A 22,428-nucleotide genomic window follows, 5' to 3' on the forward strand; every position below is an offset into this window, starting at 1 on the left:
CATGTTACAGATGAGGTGGTGCTGGACATCTTAGAATGCATAAAAGTGGATAAATTCCTGGGACCTGATCAGGTGTACCCTAGAACTCTATGGGAAGGTAGACAAGTGATTGCTGGGCCCCTCGCTGAGATATTTGTATCATCGATAGTCACAGGCGAGGTGCCAGAAGACTCAAGGTTGGCTAACATAGTGCTTCTATTTAAGAAATGTGTAAGGAAAAGCTATAGACCAGTGAGCCTGACATCGGTGGTGGGCTAGTTTTTGGAGGAAATCCTGATGGACAGTATTTAGAAAGGCAAGGCCTATTTAGGGATAGTCAACATGGCATTGTCTGTGGCAACCTGTGTCTCACTAAATTGATTTGAGTTTTTGGAAGAGGAACAAAGAGGGTTGATGAGGGCAGAATAGTGAACATGATCGATATGGACTTCAGTAAGACTTTTGACAAGGTTCCTCATAGTAGACTAGTTAGCAAGGTTAGATCAGCCTAAATTGAAGGAGAGCTAATTGTTTGGATGCAGAACTGGCTCAAAAGTAGAAGACTGAGGGTGGTGGTGGACGGTTGCTTTACATACTGGAGGCCTGTGACCAGCGATGTGCCACAAGGATCAGTGCTGGGTCCATTGCTTTTCATCATGTATGCAAATGATTTGGATGTGAACGTAGGAGGTATGGTTAGTAAGTCTGCAGATCACACCAAAATTGGAGGTGTAGTGGACTGCAAAGAAGGTTACCTCAGAGTACAACAGGATCCTCATCAGATGGGCAATGGGTCGAGGAGTGGTAAATGAAGTTTAATTTAGATAAGTGTGAGGTGCTGCATTTTGGACAGACAAATCTGGAAGACTTATGGTTAGGTTCCAGGGTGTGTTGCTGTACAAAGAGACTTTGCAGTGCAGGTTCATAGTTCCTTGAATTTAGAGTCACAGGTGGAAAGGATAGTGACAAAGGCATTTGGTATGCTTTCCTTTATTGGTCAGTGCATTGAGTACAGCAGTTGGGAGGTCACATTGCGGCTGTATGGGGCATTGGTTAGGCCACTTTTGGAATACTGTGTGCAATTCTGGTCTCCCTGCTATAGGAAGGAAGTTGTGAAACTTGAAAGTGTTCGGAAAAGATCACAAGAATGTTACCAGGGTTGGAGAGTTCGAGCTATAGGGAGAGGCTGAATAGACTGGACTATTTTCCCTGGTGTGTTGGAGGCTGAGGGGTGACCATATAGAGGTTTATATAATCCTGACGGCGTGGAGAGGGTAAATAGACAAGGTCTTTTCCCTAGGGTGGGGGGAACTAAGGTGCATAGGTTTACAGTGAGAAAGGAAAGATTTAAGAGGAACCTGAGGAGCAACTTGTTCACACAGAGGGTGGTATGTGTATAGAATGAGCTGCAAGAAGAATTGGTGGAGGCTGGTACAACTAGAAAGTCTTCTGTGGGATATGTGCCAAATGCTGGCAAATTAGACTAGATTTATGTAGGATATCTGGTCACCATTGATGAGTTGGACCAAAGGGTCTGTTTCCGTGCTGTATATGTCTATGACTCTATAAATCAAAATACGGCAGATGTACGAAATCAACCAGAAACAAAAAAAAATTGGAGTCACTCAGCACTGCTGGTACAGTATCCATGGAAAATAAGTGGAGGAACCATTTCAGCTACATCAACTTTCAATAGAAAAATGAAAATGTTTGCTCTGACAAAATCAATGTACCCGAAATGTTCGCCATGCTACTTTGCAAGCGTGACATACCATCAGCATTATTAGCATTTTTGTATTTATTTCACATGTTTTATAGTGCTCATCCACGCAGTCTGGGAATACATTATTCAGTAAGAAAGACTGAAAGCATGTAGCAGGTCCAGACTGGTCTATGACCAAATAAATTTTTATTGTTTTAGGGCTGTAATCTTTCAGAATGTGAAGCGGTTAGGTCAAGAAGGACTTGTGACAGTGGAAAGGTTTCAGCAGGCATGTTGTCAAATCAGAGAAATTCACAAAAAATCTGGTTTGACAGGCATAATCTTGCATCTTTATAGCCCTGCCTGACCTTCCAGAATCCTCAAGTGCTTTCAGCCAAAGTGGTACCTTTGAAGTGTAGACTTACCTATTATCATAAATGAAATGAAGTGGCTGATTTGCACATAATAAACTCACACAAGCAGATGTGATAATGGCCAGATAATTTATCCTTTATAATTTGTAATTATCCTTTCAGTTCTTTCACTGGCGAGTGTCTGGGAGAAAGTGTGAGGGCAGCCTGGGAAGGTAAGCTTCCACTCAATAAATTTGGGAGTTAACTAATACCCAAGACACCACATGCATAGTGTCTCCCACCGTTCCATCTCCTCTAACCTAATAATAACGACTAAGTGTGGTCAGCAGGTAAGCTATTTGCATTTTTTTTCCTCATCTCTTTGTTATCTTTCGGGATGGTCACCTCGATGCCAAATCCCCTCAGAGTGGGTCGGAAGGCAAAGCCAGAGTCAGTCTGAGTACATAACGGAGTAAACTTACTGGTGCAGAGAACACTGCAAAACTAAAAAACATTAATTAATTTTAAATAATTAACTAAGTTGAGATGGCAGGCCAGGTGATGTGTTGTAGCTGTATGATGTGGGAGCTAGCTGATCCCATTGAGAACAACAGGGACCACATCTGAAGCAAGTGTTCGCTGCTTGAGGAGCTCCAGCTCAAAACTGATGAGTTGGAATGCGAACTCCAAACACTGGCACATCTGGGAGAGGGATAAGTACTGGATGCTATGTTCCAGGAGTCAGCCACTCCTGGTAGATTAACTAATGTTAATTCGATTGGTGGGCAGAGACAGCAGTGTGTGACGGCCAGTGGGACCCTGCAGACAGGAACATAGGAGCCACAGCCCTTGAAATTGTCCCACAAGTATGAGGCACTTGCTCCCTGCATGGATGAGGAACAGGGCTGCAGGAAGGATGAGTCAACTGACCATGGCACCATGGTCACGGAGGCCATTCAAGAGAGGGGAGCAAAAAGCAGATTGTAGTTGTAGGGGATTCCATCATCAGGGGATAGACAGTATCCTTTGCAAGCAGGATAGAGAATTCCACATGGTGTGTTGCCTGCCCAGTGTCAGGGTGCGAGACATCTCTGACCAGCTTGAGAGGATACTAGAGAGGGAGGGGGGGGGGACCCAGTTGTTGTGCTCCACCAAGGTACCAACAACATTGGCAGGACGTGGAAAAAGGACCTGTCTTGGGATTATGAAAAGCTAGGAACAAAATTAAAAAACAGATCTTCAACGGTCATAATCTCTGGATTGCTGCCTGAGCTACGTGCAAATTGGCATAGGGAAGCGAGGATCAGGGATTTAATCACGTGGCTAAAAGAGTGGCATGGGAAAGAGAGTTTCCTTTTCATGGGGTACTGGCATCAGTTCTGGGACAGGAGGGATCTATACTGCTGGGATGGACTCCACCTGAACAGGGCCGGGTCCAGTGTTCTGGTGAAAAGGGTAAATAGGGTGGTCAATAGAACTTTAAATTGGTAAGTAGGGGAGGAGGGAGAAGTGAGTGTAGAGGGAAAATAACAATTAATGTAAGGCAAAGCAGCAGGTTAGCAGGTGACGAGGAAGCTTAAACTCCATTGCAAATTAGGAAAAAAGTTAAAGGGAAGGAGAATTCAAGAGCTGTTAGTAATGGAGGTAATAGGACCCAAAAAGAACGTGCAAAAACTGGTGTAAGGGCACTTTATCTGAATGCTCGGAGCATTCAAAACAAGGTGGATGAGTTGACGGTGTAAATCATGGCAAATGGGTATGATTTAGTGGCCATTACAGAGACATGGTTACAGGATGGTCATGACTGGGAGTTAAATATCCAGGGGTATCAAACTGTTCAGAAGGACAGACAGGAAGGTGAGGGAGGTCGTGTTGCTCTGATTTTTAAGGATGATATCAGGGCAGTAGTGAGAGATGATATAGGTTCTACTGAACAAAATGTTGAATCCATTTGGATAGAAATTAGGAATAGCAAGGACACGATGTCACTCAGGTGAAGTCTACAGGCCACCAAATGATAACATCATGGTGGGACGGACAATAAACATAGAAATAGCTAATGCATGTAAAAATGGTACAGCAATTATCATGGGGGATTTTAATCTACATATCGATTGGTCAAACCAGGTCAGTCATGGCAGCCACAATAATTTCCTTGAACAATATGTAATGGAACCTATGAGGGAGCAAGCTATCCTAAATCTAGTTCTGTGTAATGAGACACGAATAATCAATGATCTCAGTGTTAGGGATCCTCTCAGAAGGAGCGATCACAGTATGGTTGAATTTAAAATACAGATGGAGCGTGAGAAGGTTAAATCCAGTACCTATGTCCTGTGCTTAAACAACGGAGACTATGAAGAAATGAGGGAGGATTTAATTAAGATAGAATGGGCGCAAAAAAATTTAAGGTGGGTCAATTGAGGAACAGTGGAGGACTTTCAAAACGATTTTTCACAGTGGTCAGCAGAAGTACATTCCAGTGATAAGGAAGAACTGTAAGAAAAGAGAGAGCCAGCCATGGATGTCTAAGGAAATAAAGGAAAGTATCAGATTGTAAAAAAACACATACAAAAAAAGCAAAGAGTAATGGGAAACTGATAGTTTGGGAAATCTTTAAAGGCCAACAGAAAGCCACAAAAAAGTTATAAAGAAATGTAAGATAAATTATGAGAGTAAACTCGCTCAGAACATAAAACATACAGCAAAGTTTCTAGAAATATGTAAATCGTAAAAGAGGGCGAAGGTAAACATTGGTCCTTTAGAGGATGAGAAGGTCAATTTAATGACTGGGAAAGAGGAAATAGCTGAGACATTAAACAGTTATTTTGTGTTGGTCTTCACAGTGGAAGACACAAATAACATGCCGAAAACTAATGGCAAGAAGGTTATAGCAGGTGAGGACCTAGAAATTGTCATTATCACTAAGGAGGCAGGGCTGGGCAAGCTAATGGGACTAAAGGTAGACAAGTGTCCTGTCCCTGATGAAATGCATCCCAGGGTACTAAAAGAGGTGATGGGGGAAATAGCAAATGTGCTAGTAACATTTTACCAAAATTCACTGGACTCTGGGGTGGTTCCTGCAGATTGGAAAACAGCCAATGTGACATCACTCTTTAAAAAAGGAAATAGACAAAAAGCAGGTAACTAGAGGCCAGTTAGCTTAACTTCGATAATGGGGAAAATGCTTGAATCTATCATTAAGGAAGCAATAGCAAGGCATCTGGATATAAATTGTCCCATTGGGAACCAGCATGGGTTCATGAAGGGTAGGTCATGTTTAACTAATTTGGTGGAATTCCTTGAGGACACTACTTGCATGGTGGACAATGGGGAACCTGTGGATGTGGTGTATCTGGATTTCCAGAAGGTATTTGACAAGGTGCCACACCAAAGGCTGCTACATAAGATAAAGTTACACCGTATTACAGGTAAGGTATTGGCATGGATAGAGGATTGGTTGACCAGTAGAAAGCAAAGAGTAGGGGTAAATGGGTGTTATTCTGGTTGGCGGTCAGTGACTAGTGGTGTGTCTCGGGGATCAGTGTTGGATTACAATTTACATAGATGACTTGGAGATGGGAACTAAGTGTGGTGTGTCAAAATTTGCCGATGACACTAAGATGAGCAGTAATGCAAAGTGTGCAGAAGACACTGAAAGTCTGCAGAGGGATATAGATGGTCTGAGTGAGTGGGTAAAGGTCTGGCAGATGGAGTACAATGTTGATAAGTGTGAGGTCATCCATTTTGCTAGGAATAACAGCAAAATGGACTATGTTTTAAATGGTACAAAAATTGCAGCACGCTGCTGTGCAGAGGGACTTGGGTGTCCTTGTGCCTGAATCACTAAAAGTAGGATTGCAGGTGCAGCAGGTAATTAAAAAGGCAAATGGAATTTTGTCTGCCATTGCTCAAGGGATGGAGTTTAAAAACAGGGAAGCTATGCTGCACCTGTATAGGGTCCTGGTGAGGCCGCACCTGGAGTACCGTGTGCAGTTTTGGTCTCCTTACTTGAGAAGAGATATACTAGCATTGGAGGGGATGCAGAGGAGATTCACTTGGTTGATTCCAGAGTTGAGACCGTTGGATTATGGGGAGAGACTGAGTACGCTGGGATTACACTCATTGGAATTCAGAAGAATGAGGGGAGATCTTATAGAAACATATAAGATTATGAATAGATTAAGTGGAGGCAGGGTGGTTGTTTGTGCTAGCAGGTGAAACTAGGACTAGAGGGCATCACCTCGAAATAAAGGGAAGCAGATGTAGGACTGAGGTCAGGAGGAACTTCTTCACCAAAAGTGTTGTGAATCTGTGGAATTCCCCACCCAGTGAAGCCACCACGCTGAATGTTTTTAAGGCAAGGCCAGATAAATTTTTGAACAGTAAAGGAATTAAGGGTTATGACTGGGAGGGTAAGTGGAGTTGAGTCTCAAAAAGATCAGCCATGATCTTATTAAATGGCAGGACAGGATCGTGGGGCTAGATGGCCTACTCCTGGTTCTTATGTAAGTTGAGGGATAAATATTGGCTGGACACCAGGGAGAACTACTTTGTTTATCTTCAAGATCCTGAAATGAGGTGGTTTGGAGTGTGGGTCCAGCCTTGGTTTACATCTATGGTGCTTGTGGTAGTTCCGCATTCCTACAGTCCTGCTGTTTAAATCAGAAACACATAGGTGTACTACAACCCAGGGGGGGAAAGTTTAAAACATAAATAAAAACATAAACAACTGTGGAGTCAGAAGCAAACAAAACACCAGAAATTGTTGCAGACTGTGTAAGTCTGTGGAGAAATCAGAGTTGATGTTTTTGGCCCTGTTAGCTACTACCAGCTCTGAGGATCACGAGGTCTGAAACGTTAACTCTTGATTTCTCTCCATAGATGCTGCCAGACATGGTGAGCTTCTCCAGCAATTTGTTTTTGTTTAGAAATAAATACTTGGAAGCAAACAGATTCGTCAAACTGGTGTTTAATTTGAATTAAAGAAGTCGAGGTAGATTGGTGTGTCTCATTCATAAGTCACTGTATACTGCTTTTTCTCTCTCAAAAATACTGCAGGGAGGCTGCGTTGGATCGAATTGAGCAGCTCAGCTCAAGCAAAAGCAAAGGCTGTGTGTGCTGAATCACGACCACCTGGAGGCGCATTATGAATTTTCGAGAATGTTCTGTCATTCTCAGTAACGTATTGTGCTTCTCCTGCAATCAGGGTATCGTAGGTAGGTAATTAACCTTGCTTAGGAATCCCAGCCAGGCTCCTGCGCATGCTTACTAGCAAGCCCGCCGTACCGCACTTCCGGTGGGTTACGTCAGCAGTCGGTCGCGCAGGACCCGGATGAGCCGGCAAGCGCAGAAATTTCTAGAAGCGTCCCGGCGTTACTAGAGCTTCGTTCTGAGCCGCATCGGTAAGTCACTGCTTTTGAGCTCCCCCGACAGATTGTGATAATACGTTTTCATTCGTCAAGTTTCGACGGTGAATTAGATTTTTATCACCGATTTTTAACGGGATGATCGACGGATTTTTAAAAATACAGTTTTCATCGTTGCAATTCTACTTATATTTTTATCCATTTTTTGGGGGGGGGGGATGGGCGCTTTAGCAGAATTGATTCTAAGAAATTGCAGCTTGTAATAAAAATTAATATTTTTTCCTTCAATATTAATATGTTCGGGGACAATAGCCGCTTTGCGGTTTTTAACGTTTACGCGTCGTCGGCTCTTAAATATAACTATTAAATCCCAGATTGGCTTTATTCGTATCCGTTTTTCCTTCGGGGAAATAGGCTGTTGGATTTGAGCTATCCTTTCTATCTCTTTAGGGTTTTCATTTTAATTATGAATAGTTCCTGTTCCATTAATTAAAACACGAGGGCGTGGATCTTGTTCTCTCTTCCGTGCCGTCATCCGACAACGTCACTTCCGCAGAGATACCCACATGACTAATCCAGTCCCCACGTGCATCCTGGATTTTTTTTTCTGTTTCCATGTTTGTAGTCACTATTTCCACTTCCATTTCCATTTCCAAAAAAATTCCCACCTTTTTTATATATTTGAATTCGTTGGAAATCCCCATTGGCTTTCGGGAGAATTGCCTGGGACCAGACAGTTGTCCTGTGGCTGGACTTTGAATGGAATGAGTCTATACTGGGACTTTAGAAAAACTAGATGTGATTTCATTGACAGGGTAGATGCTGAGAGGATATTTCTGCTGGTGTTGAACTTAAGACTAGGAATGAGTCTCAATACAGGGTTGGCTCTTTATAGCTGAGATGAGGAAACTTTTTTTGTTTTTCATTCAATCCTCAGTGCTCTATCCACAGGGAGCTATAACAGCTTTAAGTATATTCAAAGCCAGTCAGTAGATAATTGGGTATTAAGACATGAGGTAGGAAAATGACATTGAGTTTGGAGATCAACTTGTCAAATGATGGAGCATTCATTTATAATGAGTTTGACTTCTATTTTTGTTCTTTTCAAGAGTTGGTGCAAGTACTATATGACAGATCACTACATAGGATATAGAGTTGTTCATGAAAATTGAATACTGAATATGTATGGGGAATGTGGAACATTTCTTATTCCAGACATACTTGGGTGCCTCCCTAAACTACCTTTCTCTGGTATGTTGATTAACATCATTGGCACCACTTATCCCTCTTGTCTGGAAGTGGAAAAGAATTGAACCTTGCTTCCAGTTTCCACCCTTATCTGTCACCTGGTCCAGTATATGACTGCTTCTTTCCTTGATGTCTCTTTCCATTTCTGGGGATTGGTTGGCCTCTGAAATCTACTACAAGCCCACTAACTCCCATAACTACCTTGTCTATACATCCTTGCACTCTACTTTCTGCAAGTATTCCATTCTGCTATCCCCCACCCCAGCCTTGGTCTTTATTTTCCACCCTATCTGCCTCTGCATCCAAGAGATCATAAGTTGCCATTTCTACTACCTAGAGTGGGATGTTACCATCAGACACATTCCTGTCAGCATTCTGCAGGGACCGTTTCCTCTGGATCATCCTGGACCTCCATAGAGTGTCTACCCATTACCACCTTCTTCCTCCTCAGTATCCAAGGCCTAAGACCTTGTTAGGTGAAGCTGTGTTTTGCCTGCATTTCCATCTAGTGTACCATATTTGCAGCAGAGTGCACTCTCCTTTACATTGGGAAGGCAGAATACAGGCTGGGTGACCCCCTATATGGGACACCTACATTTTATCTGTAAAAATGCTCCTGACCTTCCAGTTGCCTGCCACATAAGCACACTGAAGTTTTCCCCATGCCGGTGTTTGTCTCCGGCCTACTTCTCCAGTAAGGCTCAATACCATTAAGTTGGAAGAACAATACCACATCTCCTGTTCGGGGAGCTTGCAGCATTCAAAGTCTAGAGTTTAACAAAGTTAGAGCATAACCAATGAACCAGATTCTGTCATGAAATGGTTTGCTTTCAGCTATTCATAGTCCCCTTTATCACCAAGCAATGTCTCTTCCCTAGCTTGCTAGCAACAGTCCCCTCCTGTGTATACTTTCCAAGCTCCTCCTCCTCCTACACAACGTCCCATCACCCCCACCCCTCCAGAAAAAAGTCATCATAAACCGTTTTGTACTAACTGCTATCAGTTCTGAAGGGAGGCCACTGGACTCAATATCGACACTTTTTTTTTGGTCTTCATGTGCTGCTAGACCTGCTGAGTTTCTCAGTAGGTTCTGTGTTTTTGTTTTCAAGTTCTATGTAGAACAATAGTTTCCAGATCAATAAGTATGGTCTTTCATTCAAAATCAACTGAACTAAAATATAAACTCTTCTGATTACCAGCATGTTAACATCATATTTGTTTGGAGATAGTAAGAACTCCCGATGCTGGAGTCAGATGTGTGGAGCTGGAGAAATACAACAGGCCAGGCAGCATCAGAGGAGCAGGAAAGTTGACGTATTGGGTCAGGACCCTTCTTAATTTCTGAGGAAGGGTCCTGACCTGAAATGTCAACTTGCCTGCAGCCTGGCCAGCTGTGTTCCTCCAGCTCAACACTGTATCTCACATTTGGTCAGATGTTTTGGCCACACTTCTTGAGGGAAGTGTGAGCATATTAAATCAGTGTTTGTATTCATGCCTAAAGCTGCTAATTAATGAAGACATATGAGTAATTACAGTTCAAGATGATGCATTCAGTTAACTGGAAAGAAGTTTTCCACCTGAAAGGACAATTACAGTAGAATCAATAGTAGTTTGCAGTTGGGATTTGGGTATATAATTGGTGAGAGGATTCAGTTTGCAGGAATTTGAGGAAAGTGCAAGACCCAGTACAAGCACTTGATGAATATTGCCTTCCTAGGAGGATAGGAATGAGAATAGGTCATCCACCTCTTGGAACCTGTTCCACTATCCAGTTAATGTCACCTCACTCAGTTGCATAACTTTTAATACCTTTGTCTGCTGTATGATTGAGAAAAGTTATTATGGGTTGTCCTTGCATCTGTCTTTATTATGCGTCAGGTTTATCAGCGGAGCAGGAATTGTTCTGCCTTTCAAGAGTTAGAACAGTTGGAACTTTTGAAGAGAGTCTGTGGGAGATGTGGGGCATGCCTCTGTCAGAAGGTCAAGTATTTGATCTTGCCCTCCAGAAATTAAGTATACCAAAATAGTAACAGTGTGATTGTTAAGGAGATTATAGCATTTCCTATGATTGTGTTAAGTATTAGTTGAAGAAGGAAGTTCTACTCCTACTCACTGCATAGTAGGTAGGGGTTGTATTACGTCAGGTGCTACAGTTCTAGTTTGTAAAGAGTCTGAATTGTGTTTTAGCTTAATTATATACCTGGCATTACCCCCTTTTTCAAATTAGCTGTTGCCATTTCTTTCCTCAAAAGCTCCTGACTCCTACATCATGCTAAATGCCACTCCATTTGGAAGCCTCTTCATCTCAACTTGTTGCCCTCTAATCTGTAACTTCCATGTCTTAAATCCAGATAATAAGCTTTTTAACCTTATCACTGCACCAAACTGTAACCTGTGACTTTTATTCAAGCCAAAGTAAGCTATTCTTAGTTTATTTTGCCTAGTCTCTGGCCTTTGACAGGTTGATCACAGAATCCTTTCTGCCTGCCACTTCTTCAGAGTGGGATCACATTCATTTAGCTTATTCATATCTAGTTGTAACTAGGTTCAGGTTTGGCTTTAATTGATATTTCTGTAGGGTTACTTTGGCATTCCCCCAAGAATCTGTCCTATACAGTGACTTTATTCAAGAATAATTTTTTTTTGACATGTGAATATTAAGTCCACCTCATGCCATCATACCAGTCTTGATTTCTGCACCATCTGGTGTCCCGTACTGGGCAAGCAGAAATTTCTGGCAAAATAAATATTGGGAAGACTGAAGTCTTGTTCACAAAATCTGCTTCCTAGGCACTAACTAAGTTCTTGCTGACTTCCGTCTAAGACGGAACCTCCTTGCGACTTTGTGTTGGTGCCTCTCAAGATGAGTCTCCAAGCACATCCGTGCCCCCACATTCCCATCTAAGACCATCTCTTTAGATCTTTAACATTACCTGAACTCTGCTCCGTCTCAGATGTTCTTTTGAACCTCTCATTTGCATCTGTTATGTCTACAGTTACCTATTCCAGTGTTCTTCTAACTGGCTTCTTACATTGTTCCTTCCATAAACTTAGTCTCCCAAAATTGTGCTGTAGCTGTCCTAAATTTCACCAAGTCCTCTTCACTGACCACTGGCTTCCAGGTAATGCAACAATTTTAAAATACTCGGTCCTATCATGCTTCTGTTTCTGTAATTTCCTCTGAGAACTCTACACCCCTGCAATTCTTGAGCAAACCCTAGTTTTAATTGCTCTTAACTTAGTGGTTGTACATTAATCTATTGTGGACCTGTGGAAATTTCCTTGATGCACCTCTCTCTGTTTCTCCTAACCCCTCTTGTAACGATGCAATTGAAAAGTTTTAATAGGTTTTTGTTCATGTCCTGTAAAATTCGTTGGTGGTTACTATCAAATTTTGTATTTTTAACCTGAAGCAGCTCATGGTGTGAATCAATTATAATATTATTTTGTATTTTTTCAGACTGCTACTGTGAAAAATGGTGAAGGAAACTGTATTTTACGATGTTTTAGGGGTTAAACCCAATGCAAATGCTGAAGAACTCAAAAAGGCCTATAGGAAACTAGCTCTGAAATACCATCCTGACAAGAATCCAAATGAAGGTGAAAAGGTAGGTGTATGCATCACAAACTATAAACAAAATAATTAGCAGTGACAAAGGGCTGAGGTTATCTATTTATTTGGGATTGGTGACATGATGAATGTTAACTTGCATTGTTATTACAAAAATTGAATCCACAGTGACAATTTGCAACTAGTAGATCATTTATTCCCTACTCGTTTCTTTTAGGAATGTACCTTCTGGCTGCGAGTAATGTCAAGGCAGCCGTCCAAATAAATAATTTGCAGAATTTGAATAGCAAATTTTCTAACAGACTTTTGTCGCAGTGCAACTTTACAATGGCACAAGTGTAAAGCCACTGTGCTGAGCCACAAGATCGTTATAGCCTGATGATGACTACCCTCCGTGTCATGGAATTTTCTAGCTCCAGAGGAGTAATGTATTTTTGTTCAGTGGTAGTGTTGATTATTTTGGGATTTTGTTTAAATTGTAATAACCCTCACTGGTGGTATGATGTTGATGATGAGCAAGGATTGGAATTGGCTGGTGAACCTACGCTTCTGTTGTGGTTACTGACCTATGAAAAGAAATTGCTGTGTATAAATCTGAACACTTTTCAGATACCTGATAAATTGAGGTAACTTGTTTAACAAATCTTGCTAACAAAATGTTTTGCTTCAAAGCGTGCTTCCATTGTGGATTTGAAATCTGCATATTAATTTAGAAACAGTTCATATCAACTACTTGATGTCTGTTCTCTAATGTCTGAAATGTTATTAACTCATTAGGTCATTCAATTTTAATAATGAATATGTCATTGAAACAATATGGCCTTGTAGGTTAACTGATTTTCCTTGTCACAGTTCAAACAGATCTCTCAAGCTTATGAAGTGCTGTCCGATCCCAAGAAACGAGAACTCTATGACCGAGGTGGTGAGCAAGCTATTAAGGAAGGTGGAGGCGGTGGTAGTGGATTTGGTTCACCCATGGACATCTTCGATATGTTTTTTGGTGGTGGAGGCAGAATGCATAGAGAAAGGAGAGGTAGAGATTCTGTTCCTGGTTGGTTGGTTGTTTGTTTTTTTTTGAAGGCTTTATTATTTGACATTATTATTTAAAAGGTCCAGCATGTGGGAGCAAAATTACACACTGACAGCACATACTACTTATTGGTGGGTGCATTAATGACCATGTGATTTTGCCAACTGTTTGTTAGTTAGTAGGACAAAATGGGTAAGTAAATGACCTGTTTTAAGTAGGAAATCTCTCACTTGCTGATGGTTTATCAAATTTTGGGTACAGCTGTTCAACCAGTCATGCTGACAAGATGGGAATAGCTAATTGAAGTTGCTTGAAGACTAAAGTTCACCCACAGCCAATTGAGTCTTTAATTTTTTTTAACGGGATGTAATTTTGGGGTGTGGGTGTGTGTGATAACAATTGTAACTGGGCAGAGATATTCCACATGGATCACAGTATGCGTACATGTGAACTTGTTTATTGTGAGAGCAAGATTAGAACAGCATTGGTTTAATCCAGTGAACCCTGAAGGACTGAATGACATTGGAAAAGACAAAGGAGTAGACAACTCACAAGAAATCTGTACATAGGCTACTTGAACTATTAGTATTTATGCTATCGGAAGTCAGAACCATTTCAGACTTCCAATTACACAAGGTTACTTTGCAACTTTTCACTCCAGTCTTTGAAAGCAGTGATCAGAACACTGGGATGATGGGGAATTTAAATGATCTAATTTCAGATTTGCAGATGATAAAGCACTTTTAGGAAGTACAAAACATGGGTTAGTAGAGCTAGTAGAGTTAACAGGCTTTAGTGACTGGGAAAGCTGTGGTGATTATTTCAGAAGGAAGATAACAACTAAATTCAAATGTTTGGCAACAGTGACATCTGGAGATGGAAGGTGTGACAAAAGAATAAGGTCGTGATGGGAATGACCCATATTTACGAAGAGATGGTTGCTAAACTGAATAAAAAGCTTTGGTTTTTTTTCACCCTTTTTAATGTGGTATAATTGGCATTCTTATTGTGTGGGTTGGGAATAAAGAGCTTGATTCGGATTGTTTTGAATGGATGTGAGACTCCAACCTTATGGTAGATAGTGATCAACTAGGTAAATATATTTTGAATTGTGTTGAGAATGGAAAGGATCTGCTGGACAGAAAATGTAACAAATACAGTACTGTGGAGAGTGAATAAACATTTGTTGAATGTAATTAGGTTGAAGGATAGGGGAAGGAGACTACATGTTATGGAGGGAAAGTTTTTAACGAAGGTAAGAAATACTTCTGAAGGGTCTAGGCCCGAAACGTCACCCTTCCTGCTCCTCTGCTGCTTGGCCTGTTGTGTTCATCCAGGTCTACACCTTGTTATCTCAGATTCTCCAACATTGGCAGTTCCTACTATCTGTGTAAGAAATATTTGTTGGGTGGGTTGAAATTTAAAGGAAGTTATTGGTCGGTAAGGGAAATGGCACAGGATAGTGAAAAATGGAAAGACTACAGTGTCAAGGACCTGTCCTCAGGCAGAGGACGTGATCTTTTATGATGAAATAAAAGATGTACTTAGCCTGTAAATATGTTTACAATATTATCAATATCAAAATCTGAATCTTTACTGTAAAAGTAGAATGTTATAAATGCTAGACCTTTGCCTAGATAAGAGAACCCACTTTTTACATAATAAAAAACCCAAAAGAACTGTGGATGCTGTAAATCACCAACAAAAACAAAATTGCTGGAAAAGTTCAGCAGGTCTGGCAGCATCTGTGAAGGAGAAAGCAGTTAGCGTTTTGGGTCCGGTGACCCTTATTCTTCAGAACAGCTGAGTTCTGAGGGACGGTCACCGGACCTGAAACATTAACTCTGCTTTCTCCTTCACAGATGCTGCTAGACCTGCTGAACTTTTCCAGCAATTTTGTTTTTGTTCCCACTTTTTAGACCATAAGACATAGGAGTGGAAGTAAGGCCATTTGGCCCATCAAGTCCACTCTGCCATTTAAATCATGGCTGATGGGCATTTCAGTTCCACTTCCCTGCACGCTCCCCATAGCCCTTGATTCCTTCTGAGATCAAGAATTTATCGATCTCTACCTTGAAGACATTTAACGTCCCGCCCTCCACTGCGCTCCGTAGCAGTGAATTCCACAGGCCCGCCACACTCTGGCTGAAGAAATGTTGTCTCATTTCAGTTTTAAATTTACCTCCTCTAATTTTAAGGCTGTGCCCACGGGTCCTAGTCTCCCCGCCTAACGGAAACAACTTCCTAGCGTCCACCCCTTCTAAACCATACATATCTTGTAAGATAATAAAATGTGAGGCTGGATGAACACAGCAGGCCAAGCAGCATCTCAGGAGCACAAAAGCTGACGTTTCGGGCCTAGACCCTTCTTCAGAGGTTATCTTGTAAGTTTCAATTAGATCTCCCCTCAACCTTCTAAACTCTAATGACTACAATCCCATCCCAGGATCCTTAGCCGTTCATCATACGTTAAACCTACCATTCTAGGGATCATCCGTGTGAATCTCCGCTGGACATGCTCCAGGGCTAGTATGTCCTTCCTGAGGTGTGGGGCCCAAAATTGGACACAGTATTCTAAATTGGGCCTAACTAAACTTTATAAATTTTTACTTGATTTTCAATTAGCAGTGCAGCTGGGGAAAGCATCCAATCAGTGTTTTGAGGGTAGTTTTTTCTTCTATGACCTGTTTTAGTAGTTGGAGAGAATTAAATCAATTTCGTGTGCCTTAAACAACACAGAATATGTTTGTCATATCACTGCCGTCAAACGAAGGGTTTATGACACTTAAACTTGGCCATTGTGTATTTTCTCCAATGGGAAACCGAAACAGCAAAATCGGAAGTAATTTTAACACACCGATCTAAATTTGTTTTTATCGTGTACTCTGCTTGAGCAGAATCCCATTAGTCTCTGGCATCTGTCCAGATGTTCTCCTATGGCATTGACAGTAATGCTTTGAAAAGTCTGGTCTCCACTTTGCAGTTTACTTTCTCCGTGTCAGCTATTTTTTTCAGTAAAACTGGGCTGCGCGTTCATTTAAGAGATCACTGGTCGATTCAACCTGAGTGAGTGTCACCAAGTCTCTGGCAAGGGGTGAAGTTGAGAAGATGGAACCTTCATAATCATCTCGGATGACATGGGAATTGAACCCACATGTTGGCATCGCTCCATTGCGTTATCACTGTCCAGCTCACTGAGCTAACCAACCATATAGTATTCGTAAACAGCCTAGAAACTTGATCTTATTTTATGGGGTCTTGTAACTTGTGCAGTTAAGAGAGTTTTCTAGGTTTTCTTTCTAGCAATTTGTGTGGATTATATCTTAGGAGCACAGCCTTTCCTATTAACACAAAATGTTATGTCCTTATTAATCATCTCTAGGGAAGAATGTGGTCCATCAGCTTTCTGTGTCATTGGAGGACATGTACAATGGTGCCACTAGGAAACTAGCACTGCAGAAGAATGTAATATGTGAGAAATGTGAAGGTACGTAATTTTGTTGAAATGATGGCTATGATAGGAACTTATTTTGAAGAAATGGGCTACCGTAGCTACATTCAGAAATGATTAACTTCAACATGTCCTCTTCAAATTATCATACTGCAATTTCATCACATGGCCTTCATAAATTTCAGGGGCGTTGGAGCACTTCTACTGATTGCTTTATCCTCACATTTCACCCTGCTGCCTTCTGTATTAGATGGATCATTCTATCTCGGGTGTGATGCTACGACCAAACACACACTACCTTTTAGAATTTTCAAGGAATCATTCCCTCCACAACACCCTAGTATATTCCTCAGTTGCTTACTCCCTTTCCACTGCAAGTGCATTTCCTTCCCAGCCTTCTAGGCTTCAAACACTCCATCAGATGAACCATCAACTTCTTGTACTTCCAGGTTGGTATACTGTTGGCTCCTCACAATTACTGTCCTTTAGATTGGAGACATCAAGCTCAGAAAAGCTGACAGCTTTGTAAGAAATCGCTCTCTATTTGAAAAGAATAGCCTTGAGTTTCCAAGCACTCTTGATAACTTTGATTTTCCTTTGCACTTCCATTCTGACTTCTGTGTCCTTGGTCTCTGACCACTGTTCCACTTGAGCTTAGAGATCAGTACCATTGCTTTAATTTGGGTACTTGACACATCAGCTCAAGATCATAACCTGTGCCCTTTTTTAACTAGGTGTCAGGTATTGTGATTCAGTTTTTTAAAGATTTTCAATTGTTCCAGATTGACCTTCTTTCTTACTGTGTTATCACTTGCCTGTAGCTTTATTTCTTTGTCTGCTGCCCCTCTCTTACTCCCTCTTCTACCCTGCCCCACTTCCATATTTGTTTAAAACTTTAAATTTTATCCAGTTCTGAGTGGTCATTTACCTGAAATATAAACTTTTTTTTGTAAATATACTAATTAGTTCTGTGTTGTTCCAGATATCAAACATTGAGTTTTGGTTTTATAATTATTTTGCTTGAAATCTCTTCACTTCTGCTATAATGTCCCTGTTGCCATTATTGCTAAAATCTCCACAGCCGTGACTTTCCATGTACTCAAACCTCAGGAAGGTGGGGAAATCTTGTATCTTCCCCCAGCCATGGTATTGATGAGTTTCAACAGCCTCCTGTCAACACTGTTTTCCCATGGCTACTGATCATCTGTCAGTCCTACACATTATGGTCTTAAGAGATGATGGGTCATGATATCTCCCTTACTGTCATAGGAATTACAATAGATGCTTTCTAATTCTGTATCACTTTCCAATGATGAAATATCTGTGTACTAGTGCTACTTTGATTTGATGAGTTGTAATTATTTCACCACCTTTTTCTCCTCTTTAATAGGTCGTGGTGGTAAGAAGGGGTCTGTAGAGTGCTGCCCTGTCTGTCGTGGATCAGGCATGCAAGTAAGAATTCACCAAATTGGACCAGGCATGGTTCAGCAAATTCAGTCTGTGTGCCAAGAATGTCATGGCCAAGGAGAGCGTATCAGTCCGAAGGACAGATGTAAAAACTGTAGTGGAAGAAAAATTGTTGTGGAAAAGAAGATTTTGGAAGTTCACATTGATAAAGGTATGATGGTACAATAGTAAATGGTAGTTTTGAAACAGTGAAAAAGACTTTTTCCTTTCTGGCTGACATCTTTGCACAGAACAGGAATTGAATTCAAACTTTACTGTGGTGATGATCTATACGGATGCTAGGAAGAGCTTGCTTTGCAACTGTGATACTTTGTGTGATACCTTGAAATGGTAAATTTTTTTTTAAAACTACGCAACACATCAAAGTTTTTGCACTTCCAATATCAACCCAATCCATTCCTTTTTCAATACTCCTGAAGCTACACAAGTATGAATTATAATTGTATTTGATATGCCTTGGTTAAATGTTTAAAAAGTGTGTTCTGCTGGAATTAAACTAAGTCTGCTCTTGATTGATCCAGACATGTTGGAGATGGGCCAGTTGGACCAATTCTTTGGTTGAGAGCTTGCTGTATGAGTATCTGAGCAACAGCACATTCAGTTTTGAAATATTCACTGTCATGACCTGACACCTTTAGTATAGGATTTAAACTGTCTACTTTGAGTGTACTGGCATAATTTGCTTCCTGTCCCCTCCCAAAATGTATGTGTCCCTATGAAGCTCTGCATTTAAGTCTTCTGCAGCTTTCACATATTACGTAATAGGTTTTCAAGGTGTTTTGGGAGGTGGGGGGTGCGGAATATGTTTTGGAGGGCTTCCAGTCTAACAATCTCTTTTCTTATTGTGGAACGAAGGCATGAAGGATGGCCAGAAGCTCACATTCCATGGTGAAGGTGACCAGGAACCTGGATTGGAACCTGGAGATATCATCATTGTCCTAGATCAAAAAGATCACAGTGTCTTCACTAGGTAATGCCTTTTCCAAGGATAAATGCCGATCTTGTCTGAGGTTAGCACATAACTGACTTTATTTCACATGTCTAATTTTCTTTAATTTGCTTTAGGCAAGGCGAAGACCTTGTTATGCATATGGAACTGGAGCTGGTGGAGGCCCTCTGTGGTTTCCATCGCCCGATCACAACTTTGGATAAGAGAACAATAATCATTACATCACACCCTGGTAAGTATGCTTTGGATAAAGATAGTACTGTTCAATAGTATACTTAACAACTGTCTTGTATGTTTTTTCTTCCTTAAACCTAATATAAAGGGTTTTAACGCGTAAACTTGCTTTGTCAGTGTTGGAGCAGATAGTGGTGAACTAAATTGTTGTTACCAAAAGGAATGTTCTTTTGAGGTGGAATAAAAGGAATTCTTTCACTATCTGAAATGGGCAGTGTTCTGTTATCTTTGTACTCCTAAAAGGAAAATTCTCCTAGAAAAGGATATTTTTAACACTGTTTTCCTAAATGATGATTCTTGGATTTGTGACAGGTCATATTGTTAAACATGGAGATATCAAGTGTGTGCTGAATGAGGGTATGCCGATTTATCGCAGGCCATATGAAAAAGGTCGTCTAATCATCCAGTTCAAGGTATGTAGTATGTCTTGGTATGCAGTGGTCAGTACTTCCTCAGACTTTGGGAGTTTATTAGATTGTTCATACACTTTGCAATGCAAATTTGAAATGCAGAAGTCACATGACACCAGGTTAGCTGGTATTGTGACTTCTGATTTTGTCCAATCCAGTCTAACACAACCACCTCTGCATCAGAACTTACACTGAGAAGCATTTGAGATGAATACTTACAATTTAGGAATTGTGAAAGCAAGGAAAGTTTGAGTACAGGTGTGTATTCCAACTATCAATCTTTATTTCAAAAGGCCTTCCTTTAATGTATCCTACTGGAGTAGCTTACAGTTTTTTCTGTCAGCATATCTGCTTGTTCCATTTTAGGTGCTTCAGTCTTTTAAAGCTGCATACACCTTGCTTTGCTATATCCATGTTGCTTTTGGGATGAGATTGAAATGTAAGCCTTTGATAGTGGTGATGCATAATTTATGTAATATGAATTCATCCCCAAAAAATTCCAAGATTTATAGCCCAAACCAGAATTGACCTCAGTGATCAATCTGCCTGGAGACATGTCTAAAATAGAATTGAAAACACTTGCTCTTGAATCTATGAAGCAAAACTGCAAAGAGTCTTATCCTATCTAAGCAATATCAGAGCTTCCTTTAAATTTTGTGATGCCAGTTGTGTTACTAGGGTAAAAGTAACTTTTATTTATTGTGGGAATTGAGATCCAGCATATGTTACTGGTGATTTTATTGCTGCTTGAAAATTGCTTCAGATAATCCCTAAACAGAAAATGTGGTACATGGTATTGGCTGTGAGAATACTTTTTGTTACTACAGTGCAAGTGTGTTAAGCCTTTTGCCTGCTAAACGTAATGGGAACTCTTGTACAACTTTTGAAGCTTCAGGAACTACTGTCCTGAACTATTGGCCTGAGCCAAAATTTCTTTCAAGCAATGCACCAAAAATGGATTGAAGTTCAGTGATTGTTTCAGGTGTATTGCACTTGACCATTTTGATTATAGAAGTTAGCCATCATTTTTACAATCGTTTACTTAATGCTGTTTAACACTTCTATTTTAGGTGAATTTTCCACCGAATGGCTCTATTCAGACAGATAAATTAGCTCTTCTAGAAAAGTTGCTCCCTGCACGACATGAGGTTGACATCACTGATGATATGGAACAAGTAGATTTGGTAGACTTTGATCCACAACAGTCAAGGCAACGCTACAATGGTGAAGCATATCATGATGATGAGGATGATCACCCCAGAACTGGAGTTCAGTGTCAAACCTCATAAAAACAAGCCTTCTGTATGACTCCAAATTGTGTTTTTGTTTATGGAAGGCCTTAAGACTGCAACCTCAAATCCCTGTACATGTTTAACATCCATGGTTGCATTTGCTGTTATTGAATGATGCTTTTGTGTAACGTTTATTGGTGTATTCTACAAACTTGTATTTAAATAAAATTATGCTTTTGGGGGCTAATTTCACTTGAGACTTTGAATGTTAGTTAACATGCCATATTCAAGATTCTGCTGTGTATCAGACAGGTAAAAAGGGTTCTCCATGAACTTTATAGACTTACAAACTGGATTGGACAAGATAGTGTGTTCCTGCTGACCAAGAGTGTTCTGAACCAGGGTCAAAATTCCAAAGCTACAGAAGAGTAAGAAAATGAGTTTATTCATCTAGACCCTGACCCTGTGGAATTCTGCCACAAAGCAGCTGAGGTCAAAACAATGATTAAAGAGCAGTTAGATTACAGTTCAAGACTAAAAGGGATCAAAAAGGTGAGGTAAAAGCGATAACAGGATACTGAAGTCAGCTGAGTGCACTGAATAGCAGAACAAACTTAAAGGGCTGCTAGAGTTTGAGATCTGGTGAAATGGTGCCAAATGGCACCAATATACAGCCAGAACAACTAGTTTTCCATTCCAATTAACATTTGAAAGTTAAATAGGGTGACATGGATGACTTGGAAGTGTATGATGGGTAAAGTAGAACCAATAGATTTTAGTGCTTCCAAGTAACAGTGAAGGTTCTATCAAATCCAGTGACCTACCTTATTGCAATCTTGGACCAAATATGGCCTAACTCTACTGACTATCCTTTTTGTGCTAGCTGTGACTGTAGATAAGGTGTAGAGCTGGATGAACACAGTAGGCTGAGGAGCAGGAAAGTTGACATTTTAGGTCAGTTTTCCTGCTGCTTGGACTGCTGTGTTCATCCAGCTCTACACCTTGCTATCTCATTCTCCAGTACCAGCAGTTCCTACTATCACAAATTACCTGAGTTTTTCAGGCTACTGGCTAAAGCCCTAATGTTTGAGTTTCAATCACCTTCCTTCTGTTATGGAGTGTGCAATATTCAGTACTATTCACAACTGAGTGCAAACTGAACACTTAGTAGATCAATGTTGTGCAGGAGAAAGTGCCAGTCAAGCAGGCTGCATTCACTCCATCTGCTATTTTAGTCTATACCACCCTCAAGATACACTGCAACAACTCAGGCTCCTTAAACAGTGTCTTCCAGACTGATGACCTCTACCATCTCAAAGACAACAGACATAGATGAACTTTACCACAAACAAGTTTCCCTCCAACCAAGCACTATTCTGACTTGAACTATGTCATCACTCCTGGAACTTTACTCCTAACACTAGTATTTCTAA

The 22,428-nt window shown here is 40.8% G+C and overlaps 1 protein-coding gene across 1 annotated transcript; it reads left to right on the forward strand.

Moving 5' to 3' along the window:
* The first annotated feature begins 7,319 nt into the window (after window positions 1-7,319).
* Window positions 7,320-21,247, forward strand: LOC125450814 (dnaJ homolog subfamily A member 1-like). The gene is made up of 9 exons (XM_048527048.1): window positions 7,320-7,439; window positions 12,112-12,259; window positions 13,075-13,255; window positions 16,635-16,739; window positions 18,094-18,321; window positions 19,026-19,140; window positions 19,236-19,351; window positions 19,666-19,766; window positions 20,834-21,247. The coding sequence occupies exons 2-9, from the start codon at window positions 12,128-12,130 to the stop codon at window positions 21,050-21,052; spliced, it is 1,197 nt and encodes a 398-aa protein (XP_048383005.1). The 5' UTR covers window positions 7,320-7,439; window positions 12,112-12,127; the 3' UTR covers window positions 21,053-21,247.
* The last annotated feature ends 1,181 nt before the right edge of the window (window positions 21,248-22,428 follow it).

This window comes from Stegostoma tigrinum, chromosome 3 (assembly GCF_030684315.1).
Source record: "Stegostoma tigrinum isolate sSteTig4 chromosome 3, sSteTig4.hap1, whole genome shotgun sequence".
NCBI lineage: Eukaryota > Metazoa > Chordata > Chondrichthyes > Orectolobiformes > Stegostomatidae > Stegostoma > Stegostoma tigrinum.

Excerpts from the sequence above, each read along its gene's own strand:
- LOC125450814 (XM_048527048.1), top strand. The coding sequence starts at position 12,128 with ATGGTGAAGGAAACTGTATTTTACGATGTTTTAGGGGTTAAACCCAAT. Across the intron at positions 18,322-19,025 it reads GGAAGTTCACATTGATAAAG|GCATGAAGGATGGCCAGAAG; the intron begins GTATGATGGTAC and ends TGTGGAACGAAG. Across the intron at positions 19,352-19,665 it reads AATCATTACATCACACCCTG|GTCATATTGTTAAACATGGA; the intron begins GTAAGTATGCTT and ends GATTTGTGACAG.